This window comes from Oreochromis aureus, linkage group 2 (genome assembly GCF_013358895.1).
Source record: "Oreochromis aureus strain Israel breed Guangdong linkage group 2, ZZ_aureus, whole genome shotgun sequence".
NCBI classification, from domain to species: Eukaryota; Metazoa; Chordata; class Actinopteri; order Cichliformes; family Cichlidae; genus Oreochromis; species Oreochromis aureus.
Window position 1 is genome coordinate 21,204,970 of NC_052943.1, and position 22,435 is coordinate 21,227,404.

Below are 22,435 nucleotides of genomic sequence, written 5' to 3' on the forward strand. Positions count from 1 at the left end.
CCTCAAACATTTAGTAAACAACTAAGCAAATACAAGTAAACGGCAATAAATAACAGGTGATAAAATATACTACTAACTCTTTTACGCTGCGTCCACACCTACACGGGTATTTTTGAAAACTCAGCTGTTTCTATGCGTTTGGGCTTTTCGTCAACACGCAAACGGCGTTGCGATTCACCGAAAACGGAGATTATTTAAAACTCCTTTTTTGCGTTTACGTGTGGACGAGGATTACAGAGTTCATCACGCAACGTCAAAGGTATGTGCCTCTTCTCACGTCACGCTGTGCGCCACGTTATTGTTTACATGAGATGAATTGCAGAATGGCAGATAGAGACAAAATACTGTTACTGTTAATCTGACTATCTTCAGGTTTTACACGCTTACATACACACGCAGTTACTGTCCCTCCATTTAAAAAGGCAGAGGCGTCATGGTGTAATTATTTTAGGTGTAGTTGTTTTTTTTCCTGTGTAATAATATTCAACATTGCTATCAATACATTTTTCAAAAAATGCCTCTCTGTGCAAAATGGGTTTAAACACATAAACAGCAGTGAGATACTGTTTGTCCGTGATTTGAACAGGGGGAACAAATTACGGCAGGATCAGCCTGATATTATTTGTATCCCACTGTAACTTTACTGCATAAAGAGCTAACATGTCCAAAATGTCAGGAGTAGTTAGTCATTACAAGAAGTGTTTGTGAACTAAAAATCAAGAATGTGGGATACTGTTTGTCCGTGATTTGGAGAGCCCAGCGCGTGCTCCCGACACAGGGAAACTAATTTTGCAGGGGAGACCTACTTTGGCACTTGTGCAGGTGAAGCCAAAGGGAAGATATGCTTCACCATATTTTCTTTGGCTTGGAAGGAAGTTGGTTTGGAAACATATTTGGCGATGCTTCATCTCCTGCTTTGCGTTTATGTGGGAGCCCCGTCAAAAACCTGTCCACAGTGTCCAAGCGCTCTTTCTTTTTTTTTTTTTTTCTTTTCATACCGCGCCCCCCCCTGCAATGGCTCCCCACACTTTGGGAACCTCTGCAATAGCCCTTAGGTAATTCATTACATAATTTTTTTGTGCCAGGTTTAAGGTAATAATAAAAACGTATTTTGATAAATGCAAACAACAGCAACAAAAGATTATTTCATTATTATTGCTTTAAAAAAAAATCACCAAATTAAGAAAAAAAAACACTTGCCAACTGAGCTCAAGCATAAATAAAATTGTTCTATTGTTAATAACATAAATAATCAGTTCTATAAATCTAAATAAACAGTTTTTTCATCTCCAAAATAAAATTTACTGCTAACAAAAAAAAAATAATTAGTTTCAACTGGCTGCAGGTTTCCCCAACCATATAGGAGTATTCACTACAGCTGCATAATAACCTGTCCTAACAATAACCATTGCCTATCCCAGAGGTCAGCAACCGCTTTGGAAAACAGAAATCAATTAAAAAAAATATTCATGTACTAATTTATTCTCCCTCAGTTACATCTGTCATCTATCCTTGTGTGTCAGAAGTATTGTATAGCTGAAACAAATTTTAGTTTTTCAAAATACCACATCTTGGTGACTGTCAAACCCCAAAACACACAATGCCAAATACTTGTTTATCCCAATGATTGGGTTCTATAGCACAAATAAAGCAATGTGGTGTAGGTTAAGTTCCAAAAAGCTGATGGAAATTATAATCCCTGCTAGTTAGCATCTCAGTAAGAAAAACCCTATTTAGTCAAAGAGGCCATTTATTTTAGAGAGGAATGACCATCGATGAGTCAAGCAGGGGACCTCTTTCACCACCTTACACTGCTGTGTTTGCAACCAATCCAAAACTCTCATGGTCACTGATTGCAATGATACTAGTATCAGTCATTATGCAACTGTTGATAAAGTTGGGAAACTTAGAGTCAGCTGAGACTGAACAGGTGACAAAACATTTCCCTTACTGAGAATACTGTTCAGATGAACAGAATAAATTTTCTAGGATTGTATGTATTAATTATTGTATTTTATACTTGGTTATACCAAAAAGTTGCCCATTCTAAAAAGTGGTTTTTATACTAAAAAGACATTTCAACTCCAATAAACTACAGACAAACAAAATCCCAAAAAGAAGGCCCAAATATATGATCGACTTAATAGGTTAATATAAATATTAGGCCTAAATGAATACTTGACTGTTTCATGTCTCTTGGGAAAATACGCTCTGTTACAAAATTTCTCTCACATTAAAGGCCATCAATAAATAAAATGTATTGATTAGGACCTTCACTGTAAATGTATCTACTCATGCCCTAAAACTCTGACATCTGCGTAGATGCTCTGTCCATCGACAGATTTTTCACCCCTCCTTGGATTTTGTCTGACTTTCTTCTTTGTAAAATTAGGCACAGAATAAACTAAGGGCTCTTCAATTACCTGTTGAGATAATGTGACAACTTGATTAAATGTAAAAAAAACATAAATGTTGCAGTGAAACAATGTAGTTTTAAAACAGCCTACCTGCTGATGTTGGTGGTTGCCTGTGGTCATGGTAGAATGTGTTTCCACGGCAGCAGCAGCTGGAATAAATTACCCAAAAATAATAAGTACAGATGCAATGAATTTCATAATATACTGAAAATTAAATATAGATAAATATAAGAGAAAATTAATTACCATTCGAACAATTATATGTCTTGTTCTTGATGATATAACTCAACAAGGCTATAACCATCAAACTTATTGCCAAAGCAGCACACAATAGAAACACAACTGTGTTGACCACCTGAGAATCAACAAATGACCAAATGTTGTCTGAAAAACAAAAGGATCAAACAGGGAAGGTTAATCGCTATGAAAACATTTCCTTAAATGTCCCTCCTGAAAACTAGAAACATTTTGTAGATTTGAAGATGTATATATTGCAAAAACGTTGTTACCTTCAATATTCAGTTTTGCTCCATTCCCAAAAATGATATGTCCACATGTTGCCACAGCACAATAGTAGTTTCCAGAATCAGAAGAGCTGATCTTGTTCTTTGAGAAGTTGTAGACACATTTTCGAGGAGAATGAACATCAGACTGCCTCTCACATTCATCACCACTGCTTCTATGAACGTAAATCACACTGGGATATGTTTCATTCATTCCTGCTCTGAACCAGTACACATCCTCTGGACATGTATTCTTCTGCGGGTCAGAGAGGACTGAACACCGTAGAGTTACTGAGTCTCCTGGATATATCGGAGCTGATGGCAACTCTTGAATGACAATGGGGATGTCAGGTTCTGGTCCTGGAAAATAATAACAAAAAAAAAAAATTGCAGGTAATTAAAACCACTGCAAGAATTGTTATTTTTCACAGCCATGAATTAAGCTAAACGTATGACACCAACTGTCCCTCAAACTTATGGATGATTCTTAACAAATGTATTATTCCACCCATCATGAAAACAATTAACAGAAATATTTTAGCAATCTGCCACAAATTTGTTTAAAAGCAAAAGTTATATTGTTATTTCAGCAAACTGAATTCATGTTGTTATACACTCATTTAAGCTGACTTCTGTTCAGGAATGCAAGTAAATAAGATTGGGTATCTTAATCAAAATATAGTAAAGTACTTTACTATATTTTCAGCTTTTTTGTAAAACAGTACATTTAAAAATGCATGTATAATATTGATATTTTATTATAAACATATGTTTGTGCATACTGGTGCATTATCCAACAGAGAAACATGAAAAATCATTTTGGTAATAACTAGTAATAATTAGTAAGTACTGTTAATTAAGGGCAGCTTTGGTATAACCTTACAATGAGTGGTAGTTTAATAAATGTGTTAATCAAAATAAATTAAAAGTTGAGCATCAATAAGAAGAATATTGTGTCATTTACCTTTGACTCTTAGGAAAGTAATATTCCACTGTGTTGTTTTGAGTTCAATCACTTCTTTACAGTAATAGAAGGCAGTGTCATTGAGCTGTGTTTGAATTATATGGAGAACAAATGTTCCTGTTCCCTGCTTTGTTGTAATACGAGGAGTTTTGTTAACAGTGCCATGATCAAAAGTGTAGGTCGCCCCTAAGACTTCAGGCAGATTTCCAGCAACAACTCGGATCCAAAAAAGTAATCCTGACAAGTTAGACCGGCGACTACACGTCAGAGTCACATCTTCTCCAAGAGGAACATTTTTTGTTACAAAGCTTTGGTCATCCATGCATTCTGAAAAATAAAGTCAATCCTTTACATTTATCCAAGCGTAAAAAGGTAACAACTACTGAAACACAGTGAAAACTGAACACATATGCATACTTACGCCCAGCTGTCAGTAAAAGAGCTATGCACAATATGATCAACATTTTCTGGTTCAGACCTCAGTTAAAACTAGAAAGTGCATTTTCTGAAGAAACTGCAGTGTGAATGCTTGAATCTGAATGTATGCACTGAAATGAATTAATTGCTGAATTTTAAGTTAAAAATAAAAATGTTGAATGAGCTGGAAAATACAGAGTTTTTAACCTGAAAACAAAAGTGCAGAACTTTTGAAAGCTGATGTTCACACAAAAGAAGTTGGAAAATAGCTGAAAAGTTTTTAAATTAAAATTTGGAAAACCTAAGAAATGAGAACAGAAAATTTAGAGTCAGAAAACATCTGAATGAATATTAAAAGTTCATATTCTTTGAATCACTGAATGACTAAAGTGTAATCTCTCCACTTGGATCCACACACTTTTAAAGGTTTACATCTCTGAGCTTTGAAAGACATGCTGTTGGAAAGAGAACAACGATGGCTTCGTTTTGAGGGTAAAATGATGACTGTAGAGCAAACACTGTGGACACAGCAGCAGTTGAAAGAGAAGTGTTTAAGATGAATCTTGGCAGAGTGAGAGAGAGCTCGTTAGGCAGGCAGGCAGGTGTGAGCCTGGTTGCTATAGTGACTGCACCCACTGGCTCCATACACACGCACACAGACATGCACCTCACTTTTGCTGCTTAAAATGAACAGAAAAGTCAGGTCGAAACAAATCGCTCCCAAATGAAAAGTACAGGTCCTATTGACAAAATTCTTTCACCGTGAGCGACAGCAATGTCCAGTCTACCTAATTCTCAGTTTTCATGCTTGTGGAGTTTATTATATGGACGTGGTGACAGTGTAAAGACAGCCTGTACTTCTGGTTTTCAAACGAACCTTCTGAGCCATTTTAACATTAGAGTCTATGGAGGAGTTGGAGGGAGGAGGCTGTGCATGGGTGACATTTATGAAAGAACCATAACACCTAGTACAATAGTAAACACATTGGATGAAAGAGGACAGCGATGGCTACGTTTTGAGGGTAAAATCATACCTGTAGACCAAACACCGTGGACACAGCAGCAGTTTTAAAAATATTTTAAGATGAATTTTTGCTCCTCTCACTCTAGCAGTTGAGCTGTCTCACTCTAGCCCCAACATTCCGTCCCATACACACCCATTATAAACTCTGAAACGGCTGAAAAAACATCATGAAACTTAAACTGGAACTGAAGAAAAAGTATAATAGATATTGAAAAGATAAATACAAGTTGAATAGTTGAATGTCTTGTCTTCGTTTTAAAGTTTGAATGGTGGCTCTACGTCAATGTATATGAAAGTAGATACAGTTTTAAGAGGACTAAGTTGAAGGAGAATTTGAAGGGTCTCCCATTGAAATACATGGGAAATTTTTGTTGAAAAAAGTTGAATAATTTTAAAAATATAAATGTTATAAATGAGAAAAGTAGAAGCAGTCATGTCCAAAAGAAGAGGAATCTAACGGTGTTTGAATGGTTTTTCTAAGTTGAACGGTTTTGAAGGAGTTAGATGCACAAAAACGTACGGAATATATAATAATAATAATAAAGACTAGAAAGTGCATTTTCTGAAGAAACTGCAGTGTGAATGCTTGAATCTGAATGTATGCACTGAAATGAAATAATTACTGAATTTAAGTTAAAAATGTTGAATGAGATATAAAAAAAATGAATTTTTAAACTGAAAACAAAAGTGGTAAACTGCTAAAAGCTGACAATCACACAGAAGAAGTTGGAAAAATAGATGAAAATGTTTTAAATGTAAATTAGAAAAACCTAAGAAATGATAAAAGAAAATTTAGAGTCAGAAAAATCTGAATTTATATTGAAAGTTGATATTCTTTTTTATCACTAGAAGAGTGGAATTATTCATTTTAAGTGTCTAAATTCAAGAATCTTATATTCTTAAACGAAAAACCAGAACATCGTCATGTCTACTCTAATGTGCTGGGTTTGTAGATCAGTGACTTCTTGTCTGGCAGGAAGTCTGTAAAATAAGGCCTAAGTGATGGACAGCAGCCTCTTGCCAGAGAACAGTGTGACAAACAGTCTATGTGTTGGGTCATCAGTATCTTCTTAGTAGCGATCATGGCACAATGTAGTCTGCTTTTATTCCTTCCTCTCAAACAGGAAGTCAGTAATCCACCTGAAAGTGGAAATAAAGTCTAGCATAAGTTCTTTAAGAGACCATCTTCTCTGTCAGAAAAGAGTGTACCTAAATCTTTGGAAAGTTATTAGTTGACACAATCTACCCTAATGAGTGCGTGTGTGTTTCTATTCATTCTAGTACATTATATAGTGGAGCAGTTGTTAGATATTATAACCCTGCAACTGTTACATTTGTTAGAGCAAATTCACCGAAACACTAAAACTCTGAAGAGTCAAGACTTGGAAACAAATACAGCCTCAAGATGCTGCTAATAACAGTAAAAACAAGGACCTTTGCTCAAAACAGGAATGCAATCACAGTAAAAACTGTTCTTTTACTCCTCATCTTTCTCCTTGTTGTTCTACTCCATTTTCTTCAGTTGGAATTTACTAATTTAGTGCTGCTGCCTCAAATCCTTTAAGTATATGTAAATACATTATGTTATTAAATTAAATAAGACCCTTAAAGTTTGCAAAGCATTTATTAAAACATTCAGGAATAACAAACCACCACAAAACAATGAACTAATTAACTGATTTTTTTTCCAACTTATTTAATTTTTATCTTTAACTAATTACTTACAGATAAACAACAGATTAAAAAAAGAAATACATTAGATAATTTACTAAAAATACTGGGAAAATAATAAAGATCATTACTCCTCAGGCATCAGAATATCTATTACGATGCCCTTTTCATAATTCAGCTGGATCACTGAAGGTAGTATTTCTGGGTCGTCTGGGAAGACTTTTATCCACACATCAGATGACATGATGTGTGGAATGTCATTCGAGTCTAGGACCTCTTGGTCTTGTCCAATGGTTCTGTAACCTATTGGCTTGATGTCATAGATCCCACTTCCAGGCTGTAGATAATAAAAGATGAAGAAAAGAAAAAGAACTTCATGGCCAGTTTAAGACCAGTACTAAGAGCATCAAGAAACTGCATAAAGTAATTTACCAACCTTAATCACAGTAAATGGTGATGTGTGCAGAGCAAAGCCATATGACTGTGAGTCGTTGCCTCTTAAGTGACTGATCTCTACCGGAGATCCAATACAGACTGGGTGAGCACAGCCTCTCCCAGAGTGCCACCTTCACCTCTGACTCATCCTGTAAAATTAAAACATTCTGTAAGCTCTCTCTCTCTCTCTCTCTCTATCTCTCTCTCTCTCTCTCTCTCTATCCCTCTCTCTCTATCCCCCTCTCTCTCTCTCCCCCTCTCTCTCCCCTCTCTCTCTCTATCCCCTCTCTCTCTATCCCCTCTCTCTCTCCCCTCTCTCTCTCTCCCCCTCTCTCTCTAGCCCCTCTCTCTCTCGCTCTCTCTCTCTCTCTCGCTATCCCCTCTCTCTCTCTATCCTCTCTCTAGCCCCCCTCTCGCTCTCTATCCCCCTCTCTCTCTCTATCCCTCCTCTCTCTCTCTCTATCCCCTCTCTCCCCCTCTCTCTCTCTCTCTCTCTCTCTCCTCTCTCTCTCTCCTCTCTCTCTATCCCCCCCCTCTCTATCTGTATATATATTCCTTACCTCTTTGATATTGATGATCTGCAAAGGGACTGCTGGATTTTGCTCCTTTTGAATTTTTTTCAAGGGTTCCATCTAAATGTGACAGAGAAGGACATTTATTTTAAAAATGGACATAAATCTGTGTATTGCAGAAGGTAACCATATAGGTAACCATCCTATTTTAACTTCTACATAGTTCCGATTTGGCTCTACATGCTGTAAAACTCAAAAGAACCATCCTCATTGTTTTGTCATTCTCTGATTTTCATTTATTTGATTTTTGTTTTGCAAGTGCACTAAAATTAACATATTGTTTGGTGCTTTAGCTTTAACTTGGAACGGTAAAATGAAACAGTCAAAACCTTAAGCTAAATCTTAATGTGTTAGTAGCAAATTAATGTGGGAAAACTTACAGCTGTTACCCATCCTTCACTGTCACATACATCATATGTGATTGGCTGACGTTGGACAGTGGGATCAAGGTGGTGGGTGGTCCCAGAAGCAGCCTTGCCTCGTCCTCCAGCTGCTGAGAGACCTGGATGGGTGCACTTACATATACTGCCGTATCCTTGCTAGAAAGCATTGTTCTTGTGGTTCCAAATGTTGTTATTCTAAAATTTCTAACTGTATAAGTTTTACCCTCTTTCATTTGAGAGGCCAAACTTTCAAATATAACAAATTTGAATACATTTGTCCCGTCACATACTGCCGCAGTCAAATTATTATGGACGGCTTTGGGACTTGCAGTTCCATTACTGAAATGCCAGCCAGTGACTTTTGGGCTTTCCTTCAGACCAATCACTTTGACTGTTAGGGGTGGCAGCCTCGTGTACGGCTCACTGGTACTTTGATGACGATGATGCTTTGATGAAGCCATTCTGAAATTACAAAAACACACACACAAAGACACACACAGTTTTATGAGACACCATAATTTCCATTTAATCAAATATGACAAATACAAAAACGTGTTTTTGTGTCTTAAGACGTCTTTCGTGATATCACACACTCCGTGCAGTAGGAGGCGCCACATATCGTTAACTCTGGATTCATACATGCCAGGAACAGAATAAGTGCTGCAGTTTCGGATCCCGCGGAGACAAGGGGGAGCTCATAACGTGAAACGAGGCAACAGAGGAAAAAATTAAACCCGAACATGCAGGTAAGACTTATACGTTTTCAATACTCGGTGTTAATAACTTGCAATGTAAACTTCACAGTTAATTAGCCAAGAGTGTACAAAGAGCACATGAGTTTAAGAGTATAAGCTGTGTGGCTAGCGGTCAGTGTACCTGCTACGGTGCTGCTAACATGAGAAATTCAAGTCGCACAGGTGTTCATGGCTTAGTTAACGTAAGCAGAGTTACACGGAGCCTTTACAAGAAGTGTGTCGCATTGTGTTATTTATATGCTGAGAATATCTGTTAAAAGGCATATAGCCTTCTGTAGGCCACATCACTGTTTTATGTTCTTGTCTTTGCATATGTCACGATAACTGAAAAAAATGAAAAAAGAAAAAAAACGGCTAATCTTTTAACAAACCAGTAAAATTGGTTTATTTCACAGAAATTTTTAAAAAATGTTTATGGTGATTTCTTTGTCACCTTTGATAATGTTTAACTGACAGCTTAGCTAAAGGAGTGCCTGCTAACGGCAGATTTCGGTTTTTATAACCGGAGGTTTTACGTAGTTATTAATTGTTCATGCTGGGTTTTTGTTGTTGTTGTTGTTGTTGTTGTTTTTATACAATAACATCAATTATGGAGTTGTGTTATTGATTCGGGACTACATATTTTGATTTGAGAGATTAACTGTACGTTTAAATGAATAAAACTCACCTACCTTTTGCAGTTATGTTTTAGACGTCAAATAACAGCCAACGGTCTGATGTTCTAGAAGGAATCTGCTCGCGCCCATCAAAGTGCGTGATGCGCTCGAGACAAAAGCCGTTTATCTCGAGATACTTAGTGTGTAGAGTGGTGTCTACTCATAAGACAAACAGTCAGCTGGTTAAAAAATGTCATCATTGTTAACCATATTACAGAGGCACTGCCAGCTCATATTAATGTCATCAAGAGTCACCATGACCTGTATCTAGCAGATGTTTTGTGCCTGACCTTAATTCACCTTACAAATTTGACAGGGATTTGTCACAGAGAAAAATAATGTCAGTAGTTACACTGTGTGTGTGTGTGTGTGTGTGTGTGTGTGTGTGTGTGTATGTATGTATGTATGTATGTATGTATATATGCACACACAAATGTGTGTGTGTATATATCTCAGTTCATTACAAACCATATATTGGTTTGTAATGAACAGAATAATTGAGAGAGTGAGAGTTTAGTGTTATTTGGTTAATCTTCATAGTATCTTTTTCTGTTTTCCACACTTCACAGAACCAGGATCGCAGAGTTCGGGTGTGAGGAAAAACCTTCAACCAAACAACTGATGAGCTGATGGCCCAAGCTGTACACAGAAACATAAGTAGAAGACAAGAACCTGAACTTCATGGTCAGCATCTAAGAGTATCAAAACACTGCATAACAAACACTGCACTCAAGTAATTTACCAACCCTCACTGTAGGGATCATGCAGTGCAAAGCCATATGGATGTGTGTTTGTTTGTTTGTTTTTTGTTTTTTTGTAGATTGTTAGATATCTAACTATCTATCTATCTATTTTAACTTGTACATAGTTAGGATTTGGCTCTCAATGCTCTAAATTCTAAATGAAGCCAGGCCACGATCAGGTGTTTTTTTCTTTTTATTCGGGATGCAAGGCTTTAAAATATTATAAATTTAGGCAATTCCTCCCATCAGATAGCAAACTGTACACAGTAATACTACCGCAGCACTGAACTTCTATAAAACACTGACTGTGACATACTGAATTAGATCAGCAGCTCAGATGCATTTACACCAAAGTGGTGGGTGGCCCCAGAAGTTGCCTCACTCGTCCTTCAACTGTTGACTGACCTGGATGGGGCACACTTCTCAGCATACAGCTGATGCTTTCAAATTCCATTCATCCAAGTGACTGTTAAGCTGTGTTAGCTGAATGGATTAGTATCACGTTTTAGCTTTCTACAGTTCTTTGTGAATATACAAGTGTTCTTTTATATTAATTGTTCTGATTGTTTTATGTGAATATGGTAGGTAGATCGCTTGTTTCTAATAATTTGTTTCCTTAATTTAATTTTGCAAAGTTGAATTAAAACCTCAGAAAGACAGCCTGTTTGTGTAAATCCATTTGTTTCACATTTCCATAGCAGCTCCTGTAACCGTTTTGGGAATTTCATTTTACAAGTCTTTGTTTAATATCCTTGAATTAATATTTAGACTAGTGACAGACACATATATGCGATCATCTATCATCTAATCATGTAATCACAATAGAATAAAATAAAATTATTTGAAAGTCATCTACTGACCAAAAATGTCCAGATTTAAATGATCTGTTTGCTGAAGCCAAATTCACCAGAGGAAAAACTCTAAAAGATATTGAAATAATAAAAGTTTAATCTCTAAATACAGTATGAGAGTGAGAAGGTAGAGTGAAGGAATGATCATCTCACACAATCCAAATCCTGTCAAAGTTCTGTAAGTGCACCTTTAGAAAAACTGTGATGCTCATATAATTAGAATACCATCAAAAGTTAATTTATTTCAATAATTCCATTCAAAAGAGAAACTTGTATAATGTAGTAATAATAATAATGATGGATTGGATTTATATAGGTCTTTTCAAGGAACCCAAAGCGCTTTACAATTCCACTATTCATTCACTCTCACATTCACACACTGGTGGAGGCAAGCTACAGTTGTAGCCACAGCTGCTTTGGGGCAGACTGACAGAAGCGAGGCTGCCACATCGCACCATCGGCCCCTCTGGCCAACACCAGTAGGCGTTGTATGGTGTATACAATCGTTCCACAGTGATATCTTTCAAGTTTTCATTTCTTTTAATTTTGGTTATTATAACTGTCAGACAATAGAAAAACTTTGGTTACAGCATAATGTGTTTCAAACATATTGTGTATATTATTTTCCATAGTATAACAGACAAATTTATTTTGTACAGAATCACAATGTCATAAACAATAACATAATCGTAGGATAAATGTGGCAGCTTCTTTCCAAAAGGACAGAAATATAGTATAAAAATAATTTTAAAAGAGAAACCAAAAATCTGAAATCAAAAATATTTTTAAAATCTTATGTGCAAATCAAGTTTACCTAGTGTTAGACGTTTCTTTGTGAAGAGGTATTGTTTGTAAATGTTAAGTGGTGTAACTGTTATGATAGTTATACAGATAGAAAGTCTAACTTGGCAAAGTAAATGGAAGAGGAGCATTACATTAATGGAATAAAGAGACATTTTGATGATTTTTGGCCTGCATTGCTTTTAGTACAAGGAGTACTAACAGGCAAATATTAAATGCATTCAATTTGATCACAACATAATTTGGAACACTGAGTAGACCTGTCTAAAGGCTTGAAAGCATGTAATTTACACATATGTGTTCAGATCTGAGAGGAACTGGTGCTTCACAGGTAAGTGTGATTTTTTTTTTTTTTTTTCTTCTTCTAAATAACTGCTTAGATGTTTGCAATGTTTTTTGGTGCTAATAATCTGATCTTCATTTTTGTTGAACTTTGGCTTCTGACAGAGACTCAATTATGAATTAACATATAAACAAATACAATTCTTTTTTTCAAACACTTTATAAATATAAATAAAAATAAATTAAATAAGCAACATATGAAATGCATGAAAATTCTACTTTAAAAACCTCAATCCTGAGCCTTTAAACTTTGTTGTTTACATAGAACATGGCTGAACAGCTATTTATATCAATCTACCTAATTTACTAATCTATCTGCACATGTTTTTATTACTCATTCTTTTTATGTTTTGTTGTAAACAGAGTGTCCAAATAAAACAGTGGTAAAAGAGAACTGTAGAAACTGAGATTTTTTAACTAAACTCAAATGAAAGCCTGAGGTGGTGACACAGTTTAACACGTCTATAATCACATAAACACATTAGTCCTTTTGTGAACATTGCTAAATAAGTACCATTAGTTTACAACATTGTTCAGCCATGGCACTAAATATTTTTTACACAGTGCTTTAACCTGGGCTCAGGTTAAATTTGAACTCTAAGGACACAAATATGAAAAAACCTTTACTTACCAGCTGATACCCCACACTATACACTAGGTGTGCCATGTGACCTGAAACTTTGGTAAAAATTTGTCATAATCATTCATTCTGTTAACAAACACTGTTAACACAGTGTTGCTGTTCAGCAGTTTAAAATGTTTGAAAATGGATTACATGGAATGAATTAGAGTTCTGTTTGGCTTTGTTTTGTATTGGATTTTGTTTGTTTGTTTTTGTTTTGTTCTTAGCAGATTTTTTACATACTGTTGAATTTAAGCTACCACATTGCTGACGTTTCTGGTCATATGACATCCCAAGTGCCCACTTAAAAAAAAATCCCCACAGTTAATTCAACATTTCCCTGATAATTAAAACGAAATATAAATAAGTAAATAAATAAAGGTTGGCTCTGTAATGAACTATTGAATAAGCATTCATTTTACAGAGCCCTAACAATGAAAATGATCCTTTAGCCTGTTGATCAGAGAGGAAGTCATTATGCAAGACCTATAATCAAAGAGCACAACATCTTTGTGAAACCATAAAGTCCCATATGATCCTCATCATGTCCAGTGACATTAGAGTGGATCCTCCCTGTCATCCGGCCAATGTTTGATGTGTGGCAACCAGTACAGAAGCAGGATAGCTGAGGACTTTAAAAGAAAAGCAGAAAACAGGAACATATGTAGTTGTAAATATCAGTGATACTTGTCTTGTCAAAGGGAATAAAATAATGAAAATGTTAACTTACACACTCATTTAAGGAGGATCTTGACACTGCACAGAGGAGGCACAGTCAGTCTGACAATGATGGTGATCTCCAGGATGTTTTCCTGCAGCAACATTCCTGCCAACTGGCCATATGATCCAGAGTAGTTTGTTTGTAATGAACAGAAAGGTGTATATGTTAGGTAGTGTGCACTTGGAGCTGGTCCTAAGAAACAAACACATCCTGTAATAAACTGAATACCTTTAGTAGTGCTGCTGCAAATATAAAGCCCTTCTATCATGTGTGGTTTCAAAGAAGATGTTTTGGAGGCTCAGTCACAGTAACTGTGCAGTCTGTTCAGTCCTGAGTGTCTCAGCTCTGAAGGGATGGATCACAGAGGAAACACCTGAGTACAGATATTAAAATACACTCAAAATAACACTCCTAAGGTCAAGTGAAAACACAATTTAAACACTTTACAAAGAATTAATACGTTTTCATGGAAATAATGTCATTAACCCTTTTTGTTGTGAGTAAATCTCACCGACTGCTTGTGGGACAAGCTAGAAGGAGGACTTCAGATGTGAAGTCTCACGCTCTGATCGTCGCGGTGGCGAAGATGGTGATGATGAAGCCTCTCTGATCTGTGGCATTACAGTTTCTGGCTGCTATGTGCTTCACACTGTTGGATTGTACATGTGAAGCTTGGAGAAGACACAGGAGGACTGTGTCTCTCTTAACAAAAAAGAAAAGAAAAGAAAGAAGCCTAACAACCTCCCACCGTACCCACCCACTCCACTCAACTCCCCAGCCTCACACCATCCAATGTCTATACAAATGTAGGGTATCAGCTGGTAACCAAAGCAAGTGTAACATATGTAGTGCATATGTAACACTGCTGAAACATTTCTGGCCAGAAATGTGCAGTTATCAGCCAGTGCATTTATCATCCCAGACCCAGAACCACCCTGATAAATGCACTGGCTGAAACATGATAAAAGCTCATAAAAATGTATGTTTCATCGTAAGATTTGTCCAAATATATAATCATATACTTTTGAAAAAGTTTAAAGATTATAACAAATTGAAATCAATAACATTTTTGTAAATATTATTTCAAAATAGAGGCACAGATAAACTGGCTTAACTGTCATTATTGCTGTAATTAGGTTTTTCTTTTTCTTTTTTTTCTTTTCTTTTTTTTCTTTTTTAGAAAGCAAACGTTAGTCTGTGTTGTTCTCTCAGAAACAATGAAGAAGCTGTTGAACATTTATGTGTTGTGTGGGCAATCCTCTGGTCCACCCTCCCTCCCTCCCAGCCACAGTGAGACTGGGGCAGCCTGGCAGGATTTTGAAGCCTGGCTGCAGAGAGGATATGCCTACACTGTTCGTTTTAAACTGCTATATATGATTTTTCTGACATTCATAGATTACTGATTTTTAGATTTTCTGTAATAAATAAAATTGTCAGATTTTACTGATATCATTATTTAATTCATTTAATTGTATTTTATGTAAAAAATTCAAACATTATACTGCAATGCAGGGCGTTTTTTCTTAAGTCAACTTTTGAATATCGCTCTACTTTCTTAAGTCATTCAAAAATATAGAAATTACTTACTGTAGTCAAAGATCTAGATCATGAATCATCACAGGACAATACACAGTATACAGGGTCATGGTAACTATGGTAGGTCTTCATGACTCCAGAATGGAGACATCGCTCTGGCTGAGAAATGAAAATGAGGTCAAGCAGTGTGTTCTTCTCTGTGGTAGGGGCAGTGATGACCTGTGCATATCCCCTAGACTCAAACAGCTCCATGATTGGTTTGTTTGCATTGGATAAAACATTCTCATTAAAATCCCCACACACTATGATGGGATGACAGTCCATGATCTCTAATGAGTCTAATAGGCTTACCAGGTTTTTCAGGAATGGCCTCAGAGTGTAGTCTGGAGGTCTGTACACAACTGCAATCAGAGCACTGACTGGTGCTTCAACCTTTAAAGCCAGAAATTCAAGGTCAGTTACATTATGGATGTACTGTTTTTCATGCACTTGAATGTCACTCTTCACATAAACAGCAACTCCACCACCATTTCTGTTTGCCATCTGGGGAAAGTTTGTGTAGGAAAGGTGTCTGTTGCGTTTAAACAAATTGTAATTTTCCAAGTGGAGACTCTCTGCGACAAAAGAGCCCCGCAGGTGTGTTTCTGTTAGGCACAAAACATCTGCTAGACACAATTCATGGTGACTCTTGATGTCATTAATGTGAGCTGGCAGTCCCTCTGTGTTATGATGAACAATGGTGAAAACGTCTGACCTGCTCAGTGTTTGTCTCACGTGTAGAAGAGGCATCATGTCATCAAGGTTGGCTTGTCTCATGTTCTCAAGTGCTGCAGAGATTTCTGGGTTGGTGAATATTTTTTTCTCCTCCATATCAAGAAGATACAGTCCACTGAGAGACGTCACTCTACTGACAGCTACGTAGGCCATGCCGGGCTCAAAAATGCTCTTAAGAGAGACAACAGCTGATGTGGTTGTCATACCTTGTACCTTATGTATTGTACATGCAAAGGCCAGCTTCACTGGGAACTGTCTTCGTACCACTCCTTTCTGCTTTAGATTCTCCTCAGCTCTCTCAATGTACACCATGTCGTCTGCTGGTGTGCGGTTATTCTTTCCAGATGTCTCATTATCCATTTTAAGTCCAAGCTTGATGATGTGTTGGTCATTTTCAGAGTAAACTACTCTAAGTAGTATTCCAAAAGCTCCATTAACCAAACCATTTTGTATGACAATGTTTCTGGTGAGCATGACACGAGCTCCTTCTGCAACTTTCAGTGTGTCTGGTAACTCGTTTTTACCTCCTTTCAATGGTCTGTCTTGTAATGCCATTCTGCCAGTTCTAGGATCTTTTCTATAATCATCTGCATGGATGTCAATGATATGAGTATGGAGCAGAGCCAGTGTTGCAGAGTTGTGCGCATCCACTTCTTTATTAGTTGCAAAAATGTGCAACGCATCAGTCGGACAACGGGCTGGTTCAGTTATGGCCTGTGACAACAAATTTCTATCTGCTTCGCAAAGCTCATCCAACTTTCCTTTCACACGGATTCTGTTCAGCATCTCAGCAAAGACAACATCATCTTTCTGACGCATAATCTCAGTCAGAGTGATCATCTGAAAATGCTCCCGCCACAGGTCGATCTCGGACGGGTCGTGCACACAGAGAGGTTTAGACTGTCGCACTGGGGTAGCTGATAGAAGTCTCCAACAGCAATGACTGACATGCCTCCAAAGGGTCTCCGACTCCCTTTGATCTGTTTGAGTCTTGCATCTACATATGCAAAGAGATGTCTTGACACCATAGACACTTCGTCAATGATGATTATTTCAGCATTCAAAAGTTCTGATCTGACTTCATCCAGCTGATTGCCAAGTCCCTGAATGGGAGGTTTTAAGCTTCTAGGGAGCTTGAGAAGAGAATGCAGTGTTGTTCCAGAAATGTTAAATGCTGCAGTCCCAGTGAAAGCAGTTAACAGGACAGTGGGTTTTGATATGTCAACGTCGTCTGCATATCTGGGCACTTTGCTTAGTATCTTAGATGCTTCTGAGTAGATGCATTTGATAAGATGTGATTTTCCTGTTCCAGCACCACCATTAATATAAAAGAAAACTGCTCTGGATTTAGAGCACAGACTCTTTAATGCACCAGTCTCTAACTGCATAAAATATGCAGGCTTGCTTCTTATTCAGATTCTGAAACATCTGACGTAACAATGTGGGATCAACAGCAGGGGTTCCCTGATGGCTCTGACTTCTGTTGAAGCATCAGCCTGACGGCTATAGTCGGGCACATCTTCCTGTTCATTTTCATTGTCTCGCTCTCTTTCTTGTTCAACAAGTGGCAACCTTACGAGATCTGATTCAGGTGCCAGATTACACCATTCATCAGTCATACCTCTGTTCTGCTCATATTCCTCAACAGCGCCTCGATCTCCTCACTGTTTTTCTCATATTTTTCTCTGTTTCTTTTGACAATGTGTTGCACGTACTCAAGACGGTCAGTACCTGGTAGCTGTACACAGCCAGCACCATAGAAAGCCTGATAGGTTGGCAAAGATGGCGTTTTCAGTTCATGGTCTGAACGATGAGGAAGGTACAGTTTAAGCAGTCTTCCGAAATATTGCTCTGGATGTTTTTCTTGTGAGCAGCGGTGAAATCTGATGATAGCAGGCTTATTGTTTTTGCGCTTTTGCACAAATCCCATCTCATTGAGAAGGGCAAAACATCTTTACCTTTTGTCTGTTGGCCATAGACAATCCTGCAAGTAGCAGCAAAGTCTGCCATGCACATCTCCTCATACTCTGGTGTTTCAGGTCTGGCTTTGTATTTGTCATTCAAAGATGTCATCCAAACATTGGAAGACTCAGGAGTTGTGTTGTCCAGAACTGACAGGGGACGACTCATTTTCACAGGATTATCATCAGTTGGTATGAATATTACAGCACGTGAACATTGCTTCATGTGAAGACCACATGCACGAGCAACACACTCCTGTGCACTGATCTCTCGCTTCTTTGAATATGCCTGCATGACAGCTCTCATTTCATCGCACTCATTTACACTGTCCTTATGGGAGTTCTCAATGACAGTTTTCAGGTACTCAGATAGCCCACCCTCTTTTTTTGATATATATTTCATTAAATAATTTGCTGCGCCGAAAGCATCTAGAACAAAGCTTATGTCGATATTACTGTTCCAGGCTTCAAGCAGATGTGGATTATAGCCGTTTATCCAAGAGTCTTTTGGATCACGCTTTAGTATGATCGTACTCCTTGTGTTCATTTTATTCAGGTATCGCTCATATTCTGCATGTGTCAACTTGCATCTTGCCAAGAGCTGCTCTAAACTCATGGAAGCAGTTTCAGGCTCATTCAGCAGCTGGTTCAGTGGCCTGAGCTTGTTCTTTGCTGTTTCTACCTCCAGTTCATCATCCTCACTGGGTCTTGTGATCATTGTCTCATTGCAGGGTGGTTTAGGAAAACCAAAACGGCACCCAGAGCTTAAACTCCTAAAGCACGTCTTCGTGTGTTTTTTACTGTGTTTTTGCACTTCTGTTACTTTCTTGTACAGTTCAGGTTGTTTATGTGGATCAGGCAGCTGAGCTGTGATGTATTTGTTTATAAAATCAACAACAGTTTGATCATCATCCTCCTCAAACACAGGAGCACCTTCTACCCACAGGAGACAGTGTATGTGTGGGCTTCCTCTGTGCTGAAACTCGACTCTGTAAAAGTAGTCAATGACTTTGCCAAGTGGCTCTGCAGGAGATAAGAGTAAATCTCTAAATAATGCTTCAACTCTCTTGTCAAACATGCGCATTGTTGTGACAGGATTGCTCCTCAGGATGTCACACTTTGCTGACCAGTCGAGTCCTTCAAAGTTCACTTGTTCACCTTGCTGCCTTGTTATTGCCTCAATCACTTCAGGCCAGCGCATTTCAGCAGCTGAAAATGTGCAAAAGAACGTGGGAGTTCCCAACTGTCTGATCATGGCAAAAAGATCTCTTGTTGTTTTCTCCCAATAGGCTGGGGTTCCTCTCAGAGGCTGCATGAATCTCACTGCGTCTTTATTTCGCACCAGTTTCTCCACCTCATGTTTATCTTGTAACATGCCTGAGGTTATTTTTCTCCCATCTCTGGTCAAAGGCTTTGCCTTCCTTAACTGTATTGTCATGCTGGAAGTAGCCAAATGTATTTCAGTCACAAACTGTGCAAAGAACAAATAGTTTGTGTCTCTGGCAAAACGATCATCAATGCAGAAAAGTCTTGATTTGAAATACCCACTGGGGGATACTTTGATCAGCCTTCTTTCATCAAGTGTGTTTTGGCCTGTAGGAAACTGCACAGGAAGGCCATGGCCTCCAGTTTAGGTGTTTTGAAAAAACTTATTGGATTGTTTCTCTCTGCAGGAGCAACAGAGTAGATTCCTTCACTGAAACATAATATCTCCTCAGCCACATCAGGGGGCTGCAAACAGGACTCAAGTGCAAAACCACCATTAGTCAGTCCATCTGCTTGGTCTGAATCATCTCTCATCTGCTCATGTGGTTGTTCACCATCACAGGGTAACATGTCAATATCCTGTTCATTTTTATTTTGTGCTTCACTCAGTGCATTTTTCTCACAGCTGTCAATTTCCATTAAATCAGCCTCATCGTAATCGTCCTCATTCATGTTTTCATCCTCCTCCTCCTCCTCATCTTCATCAGGAAGTGTTGGATCACACAGCTCAGCATCATCTCTGATGCTCACATCCTTATACTGTGGATGAATCTGCTTGAGTTTATGCAGTGCTTGCACAAGTTTAGACCAGCTTACAGTCTGAAACAGCTGATGACCTTTATAAGACAAGCGTCTCTTCAGTTTAACTCTCATGACTTGAGAATTAATTCTCAATCGAGGCAATGCTTCAACAGTTTCCTGTACCTCTGATGGGACACAGACCACATTTCCTCTAATTGCTCTCTGTCTGCCTTTGGGAAGAGGAATAATCTTGGCAAATGGTATGCACTTGGCTATGAGATGTCTCTCCAGTATGTTGAGATCAGACAGTTCAGGTGGAATATCAGCAAGCTCCAGTTTATTGGCAGCAGCAAGTGCTGGCATGGATCCATTTTAAGATGATTGTGGCAGGTGTGACAAATCCACTCTCTTTTTCTCATCAGGCACATTGCACTGCTCATTTCTGCAGTTTTCATCACAAACATGAACAAACTTTCCTGTCAAACATGTTGCAACCACATGTGGGTTTTTGACATAATTTGACCTTCTGCAGGGTCGCACTTGGTTCGGAAATGAAGCCTTGAAACATACGGTACATGGGTATGATGGTCCAACTTTGATTTGTGATTTGAACACAGATATGGCCTCGTTGATCACACTGTTGTCACTCTCTTGGGTTTGTCTGTTCACCCATCTGTATTTCCTTTTTATTTTCATGGCACATCTCATATTGTGCATAATCCTGAATGCAAGATTACTTTGATACCTGTCTCGCATTAGTTGTTTCATTAGTTGTCTGTGTCTTACTCTGAATGCATTGTCACGTGCATAACGCTGAGTCACTCGAGATCTCTGTCTCTCTCTGAATTCTGGGCTCTCTTGATACCTTTTAGTGATATAGTTTTTTTGTTTTTGTCTAAATTCAGCATTGGTACAGTAGCGTCTTTTAATATATTGTTGTTGTTTCTTTCTGAATTCAGCATTCTCACAATAACGTCTTTTAATATACTGTTGATGTTTCTGTCTGACTTCAGGATTGTTTTTATATGCCTCGCTTGTGGAAGATTTCTTCTTTTCTTTGTACTCTTTATTTGATGCGTACTTTTGTCGTTCTTTCCTTTTTTGATTTTCTTTTCTCCGATTTCTCGGTTTGTCTGATGCCATTAATCTTTTTTTCATTTTGCGCCTTTGCTGTTTAGTAACTTTTGACATGTTACAGATTTTTTGTAAAACTGTATCAGAAAGATCACAGTTAGCACCATTTTTTATTGCAGTCCTTGACTGACAGGAAAAAACATCATTTGATGGAAGGAAATTAAAGTCACTGGATAGTTCTTCGGTAGGTATAAAAGTAAATTCATTCTGAGGAGCTTTGTGTGATGTGAACTGAGTCATGTGGACTTCTTGTTTCACCAGTGGTGTACAAATGGACATTTGAGAGATCTCAGTAAGATCAGTGGTTGTGTTTCTCCTTGGAGTAGAGGAGTTTGCTTCATCAACAGTTGTATCAGAGTGAGTAGGTGCCACAGCAGTGGCAGCTGTTGGTCTGCAGACTGTGTCTGTGATAGTATCATTCAGGTTGACTGTGCTCATACTGTAAAACTGCACAGGCTTCAGCTCATAGGTACAAGAGGGTGATATCTCCATCCCTTCATAAGAATCCTGGAGCCTCTTAATCATGTCACTGAGGAGTGTGAATTTCAGCATCACAGCTGTACCACGATTACGTGACTGTAGTGGTAGAGGAAAACCACTGGCTGTTCTGGAGTGTGGATCAAAGAAACCATATTTGCCTGATGTGGATCTGAACACTGCGATACACAATCCACTCATAATCAATAAGGCATACTGCACATCTGACAACAGGCAGCTCAGTCCTGCTTCTAAGCTGAGAAAGGTATCTACTGCCTCCTCTGGAGGTTCTTCAAATGTCCCATACCGGAAGGCTGTGTCATGTCGACATGATACATAGACCTGCGAGCATCAACTTTGTCTGGCAGCTCATCGGTTGCCAAATGAATACTCTTGGGGAATCTTTTCTTGGCCTCTTTGTACATCACATCACCTTTATCCAAGACCAGATTAAGGTCAGCTGTAGTTATGTTTTCATTCTCATGAAGGAAAGCAAGAAATGTGAGTGAGTTACATGTGCACTGACTGTTTCTGGAGTCTCCATATTTGGGATGAGCCTGGCTGTGAGATGCACAGACATGTGTTACAGAGGGCTGGTTTTCAAGGTTCACTCTTTCTGCATGAGATGGTCCTGCCACATCACTGTGATGGCCTCTTTTCACAATATCA

The 22,435-nt window shown here is 38.1% G+C and overlaps 1 protein-coding gene across 1 annotated transcript; it reads right to left on the bottom strand.

Moving 5' to 3' along the window:
* Nucleotides 1-2,288: 2,288 nt before the first annotated feature.
* On the bottom strand, nt 2,289-4,320 carry LOC120432878. The gene is made up of 6 exons (XM_039598216.1): nt 4,306-4,320; nt 3,885-4,211; nt 2,927-3,280; nt 2,664-2,801; nt 2,508-2,566; nt 2,289-2,423 (listed from the first exon to the last, which is right to left on the bottom strand). Exons 2-6 carry the CDS (start codon nt 4,204-4,206, stop codon nt 2,289-2,291), a joined length of 1,008 nt encoding a protein of 335 aa, XP_039454150.1. The 5' UTR covers nt 4,207-4,211; nt 4,306-4,320.
* Nucleotides 4,321-22,435: the final 18,115 nt, after the last annotated feature.

Excerpts from the sequence above, each read along its gene's own strand:
- LOC120432878 (XM_039598216.1), bottom strand. The coding sequence starts at position 4,206 with ATGGATGACCAAAGCTTTGTAACAAAAAATGTTCCTCTTGGAGAAGAT. Across the intron at positions 2,567-2,663 it reads GACATATAATTGTTCGAATG|CTGCTGCTGCCGTGGAAACA; the intron begins GTAATTAATTTT and ends AATTTATTCCAG. Across the intron at positions 2,424-2,507 it reads GCAACCACCAACATCAGCAG|GTAATTGAAGAGCCCTTAGT; the intron begins GTAGGCTGTTTT and ends TTATCTCAACAG.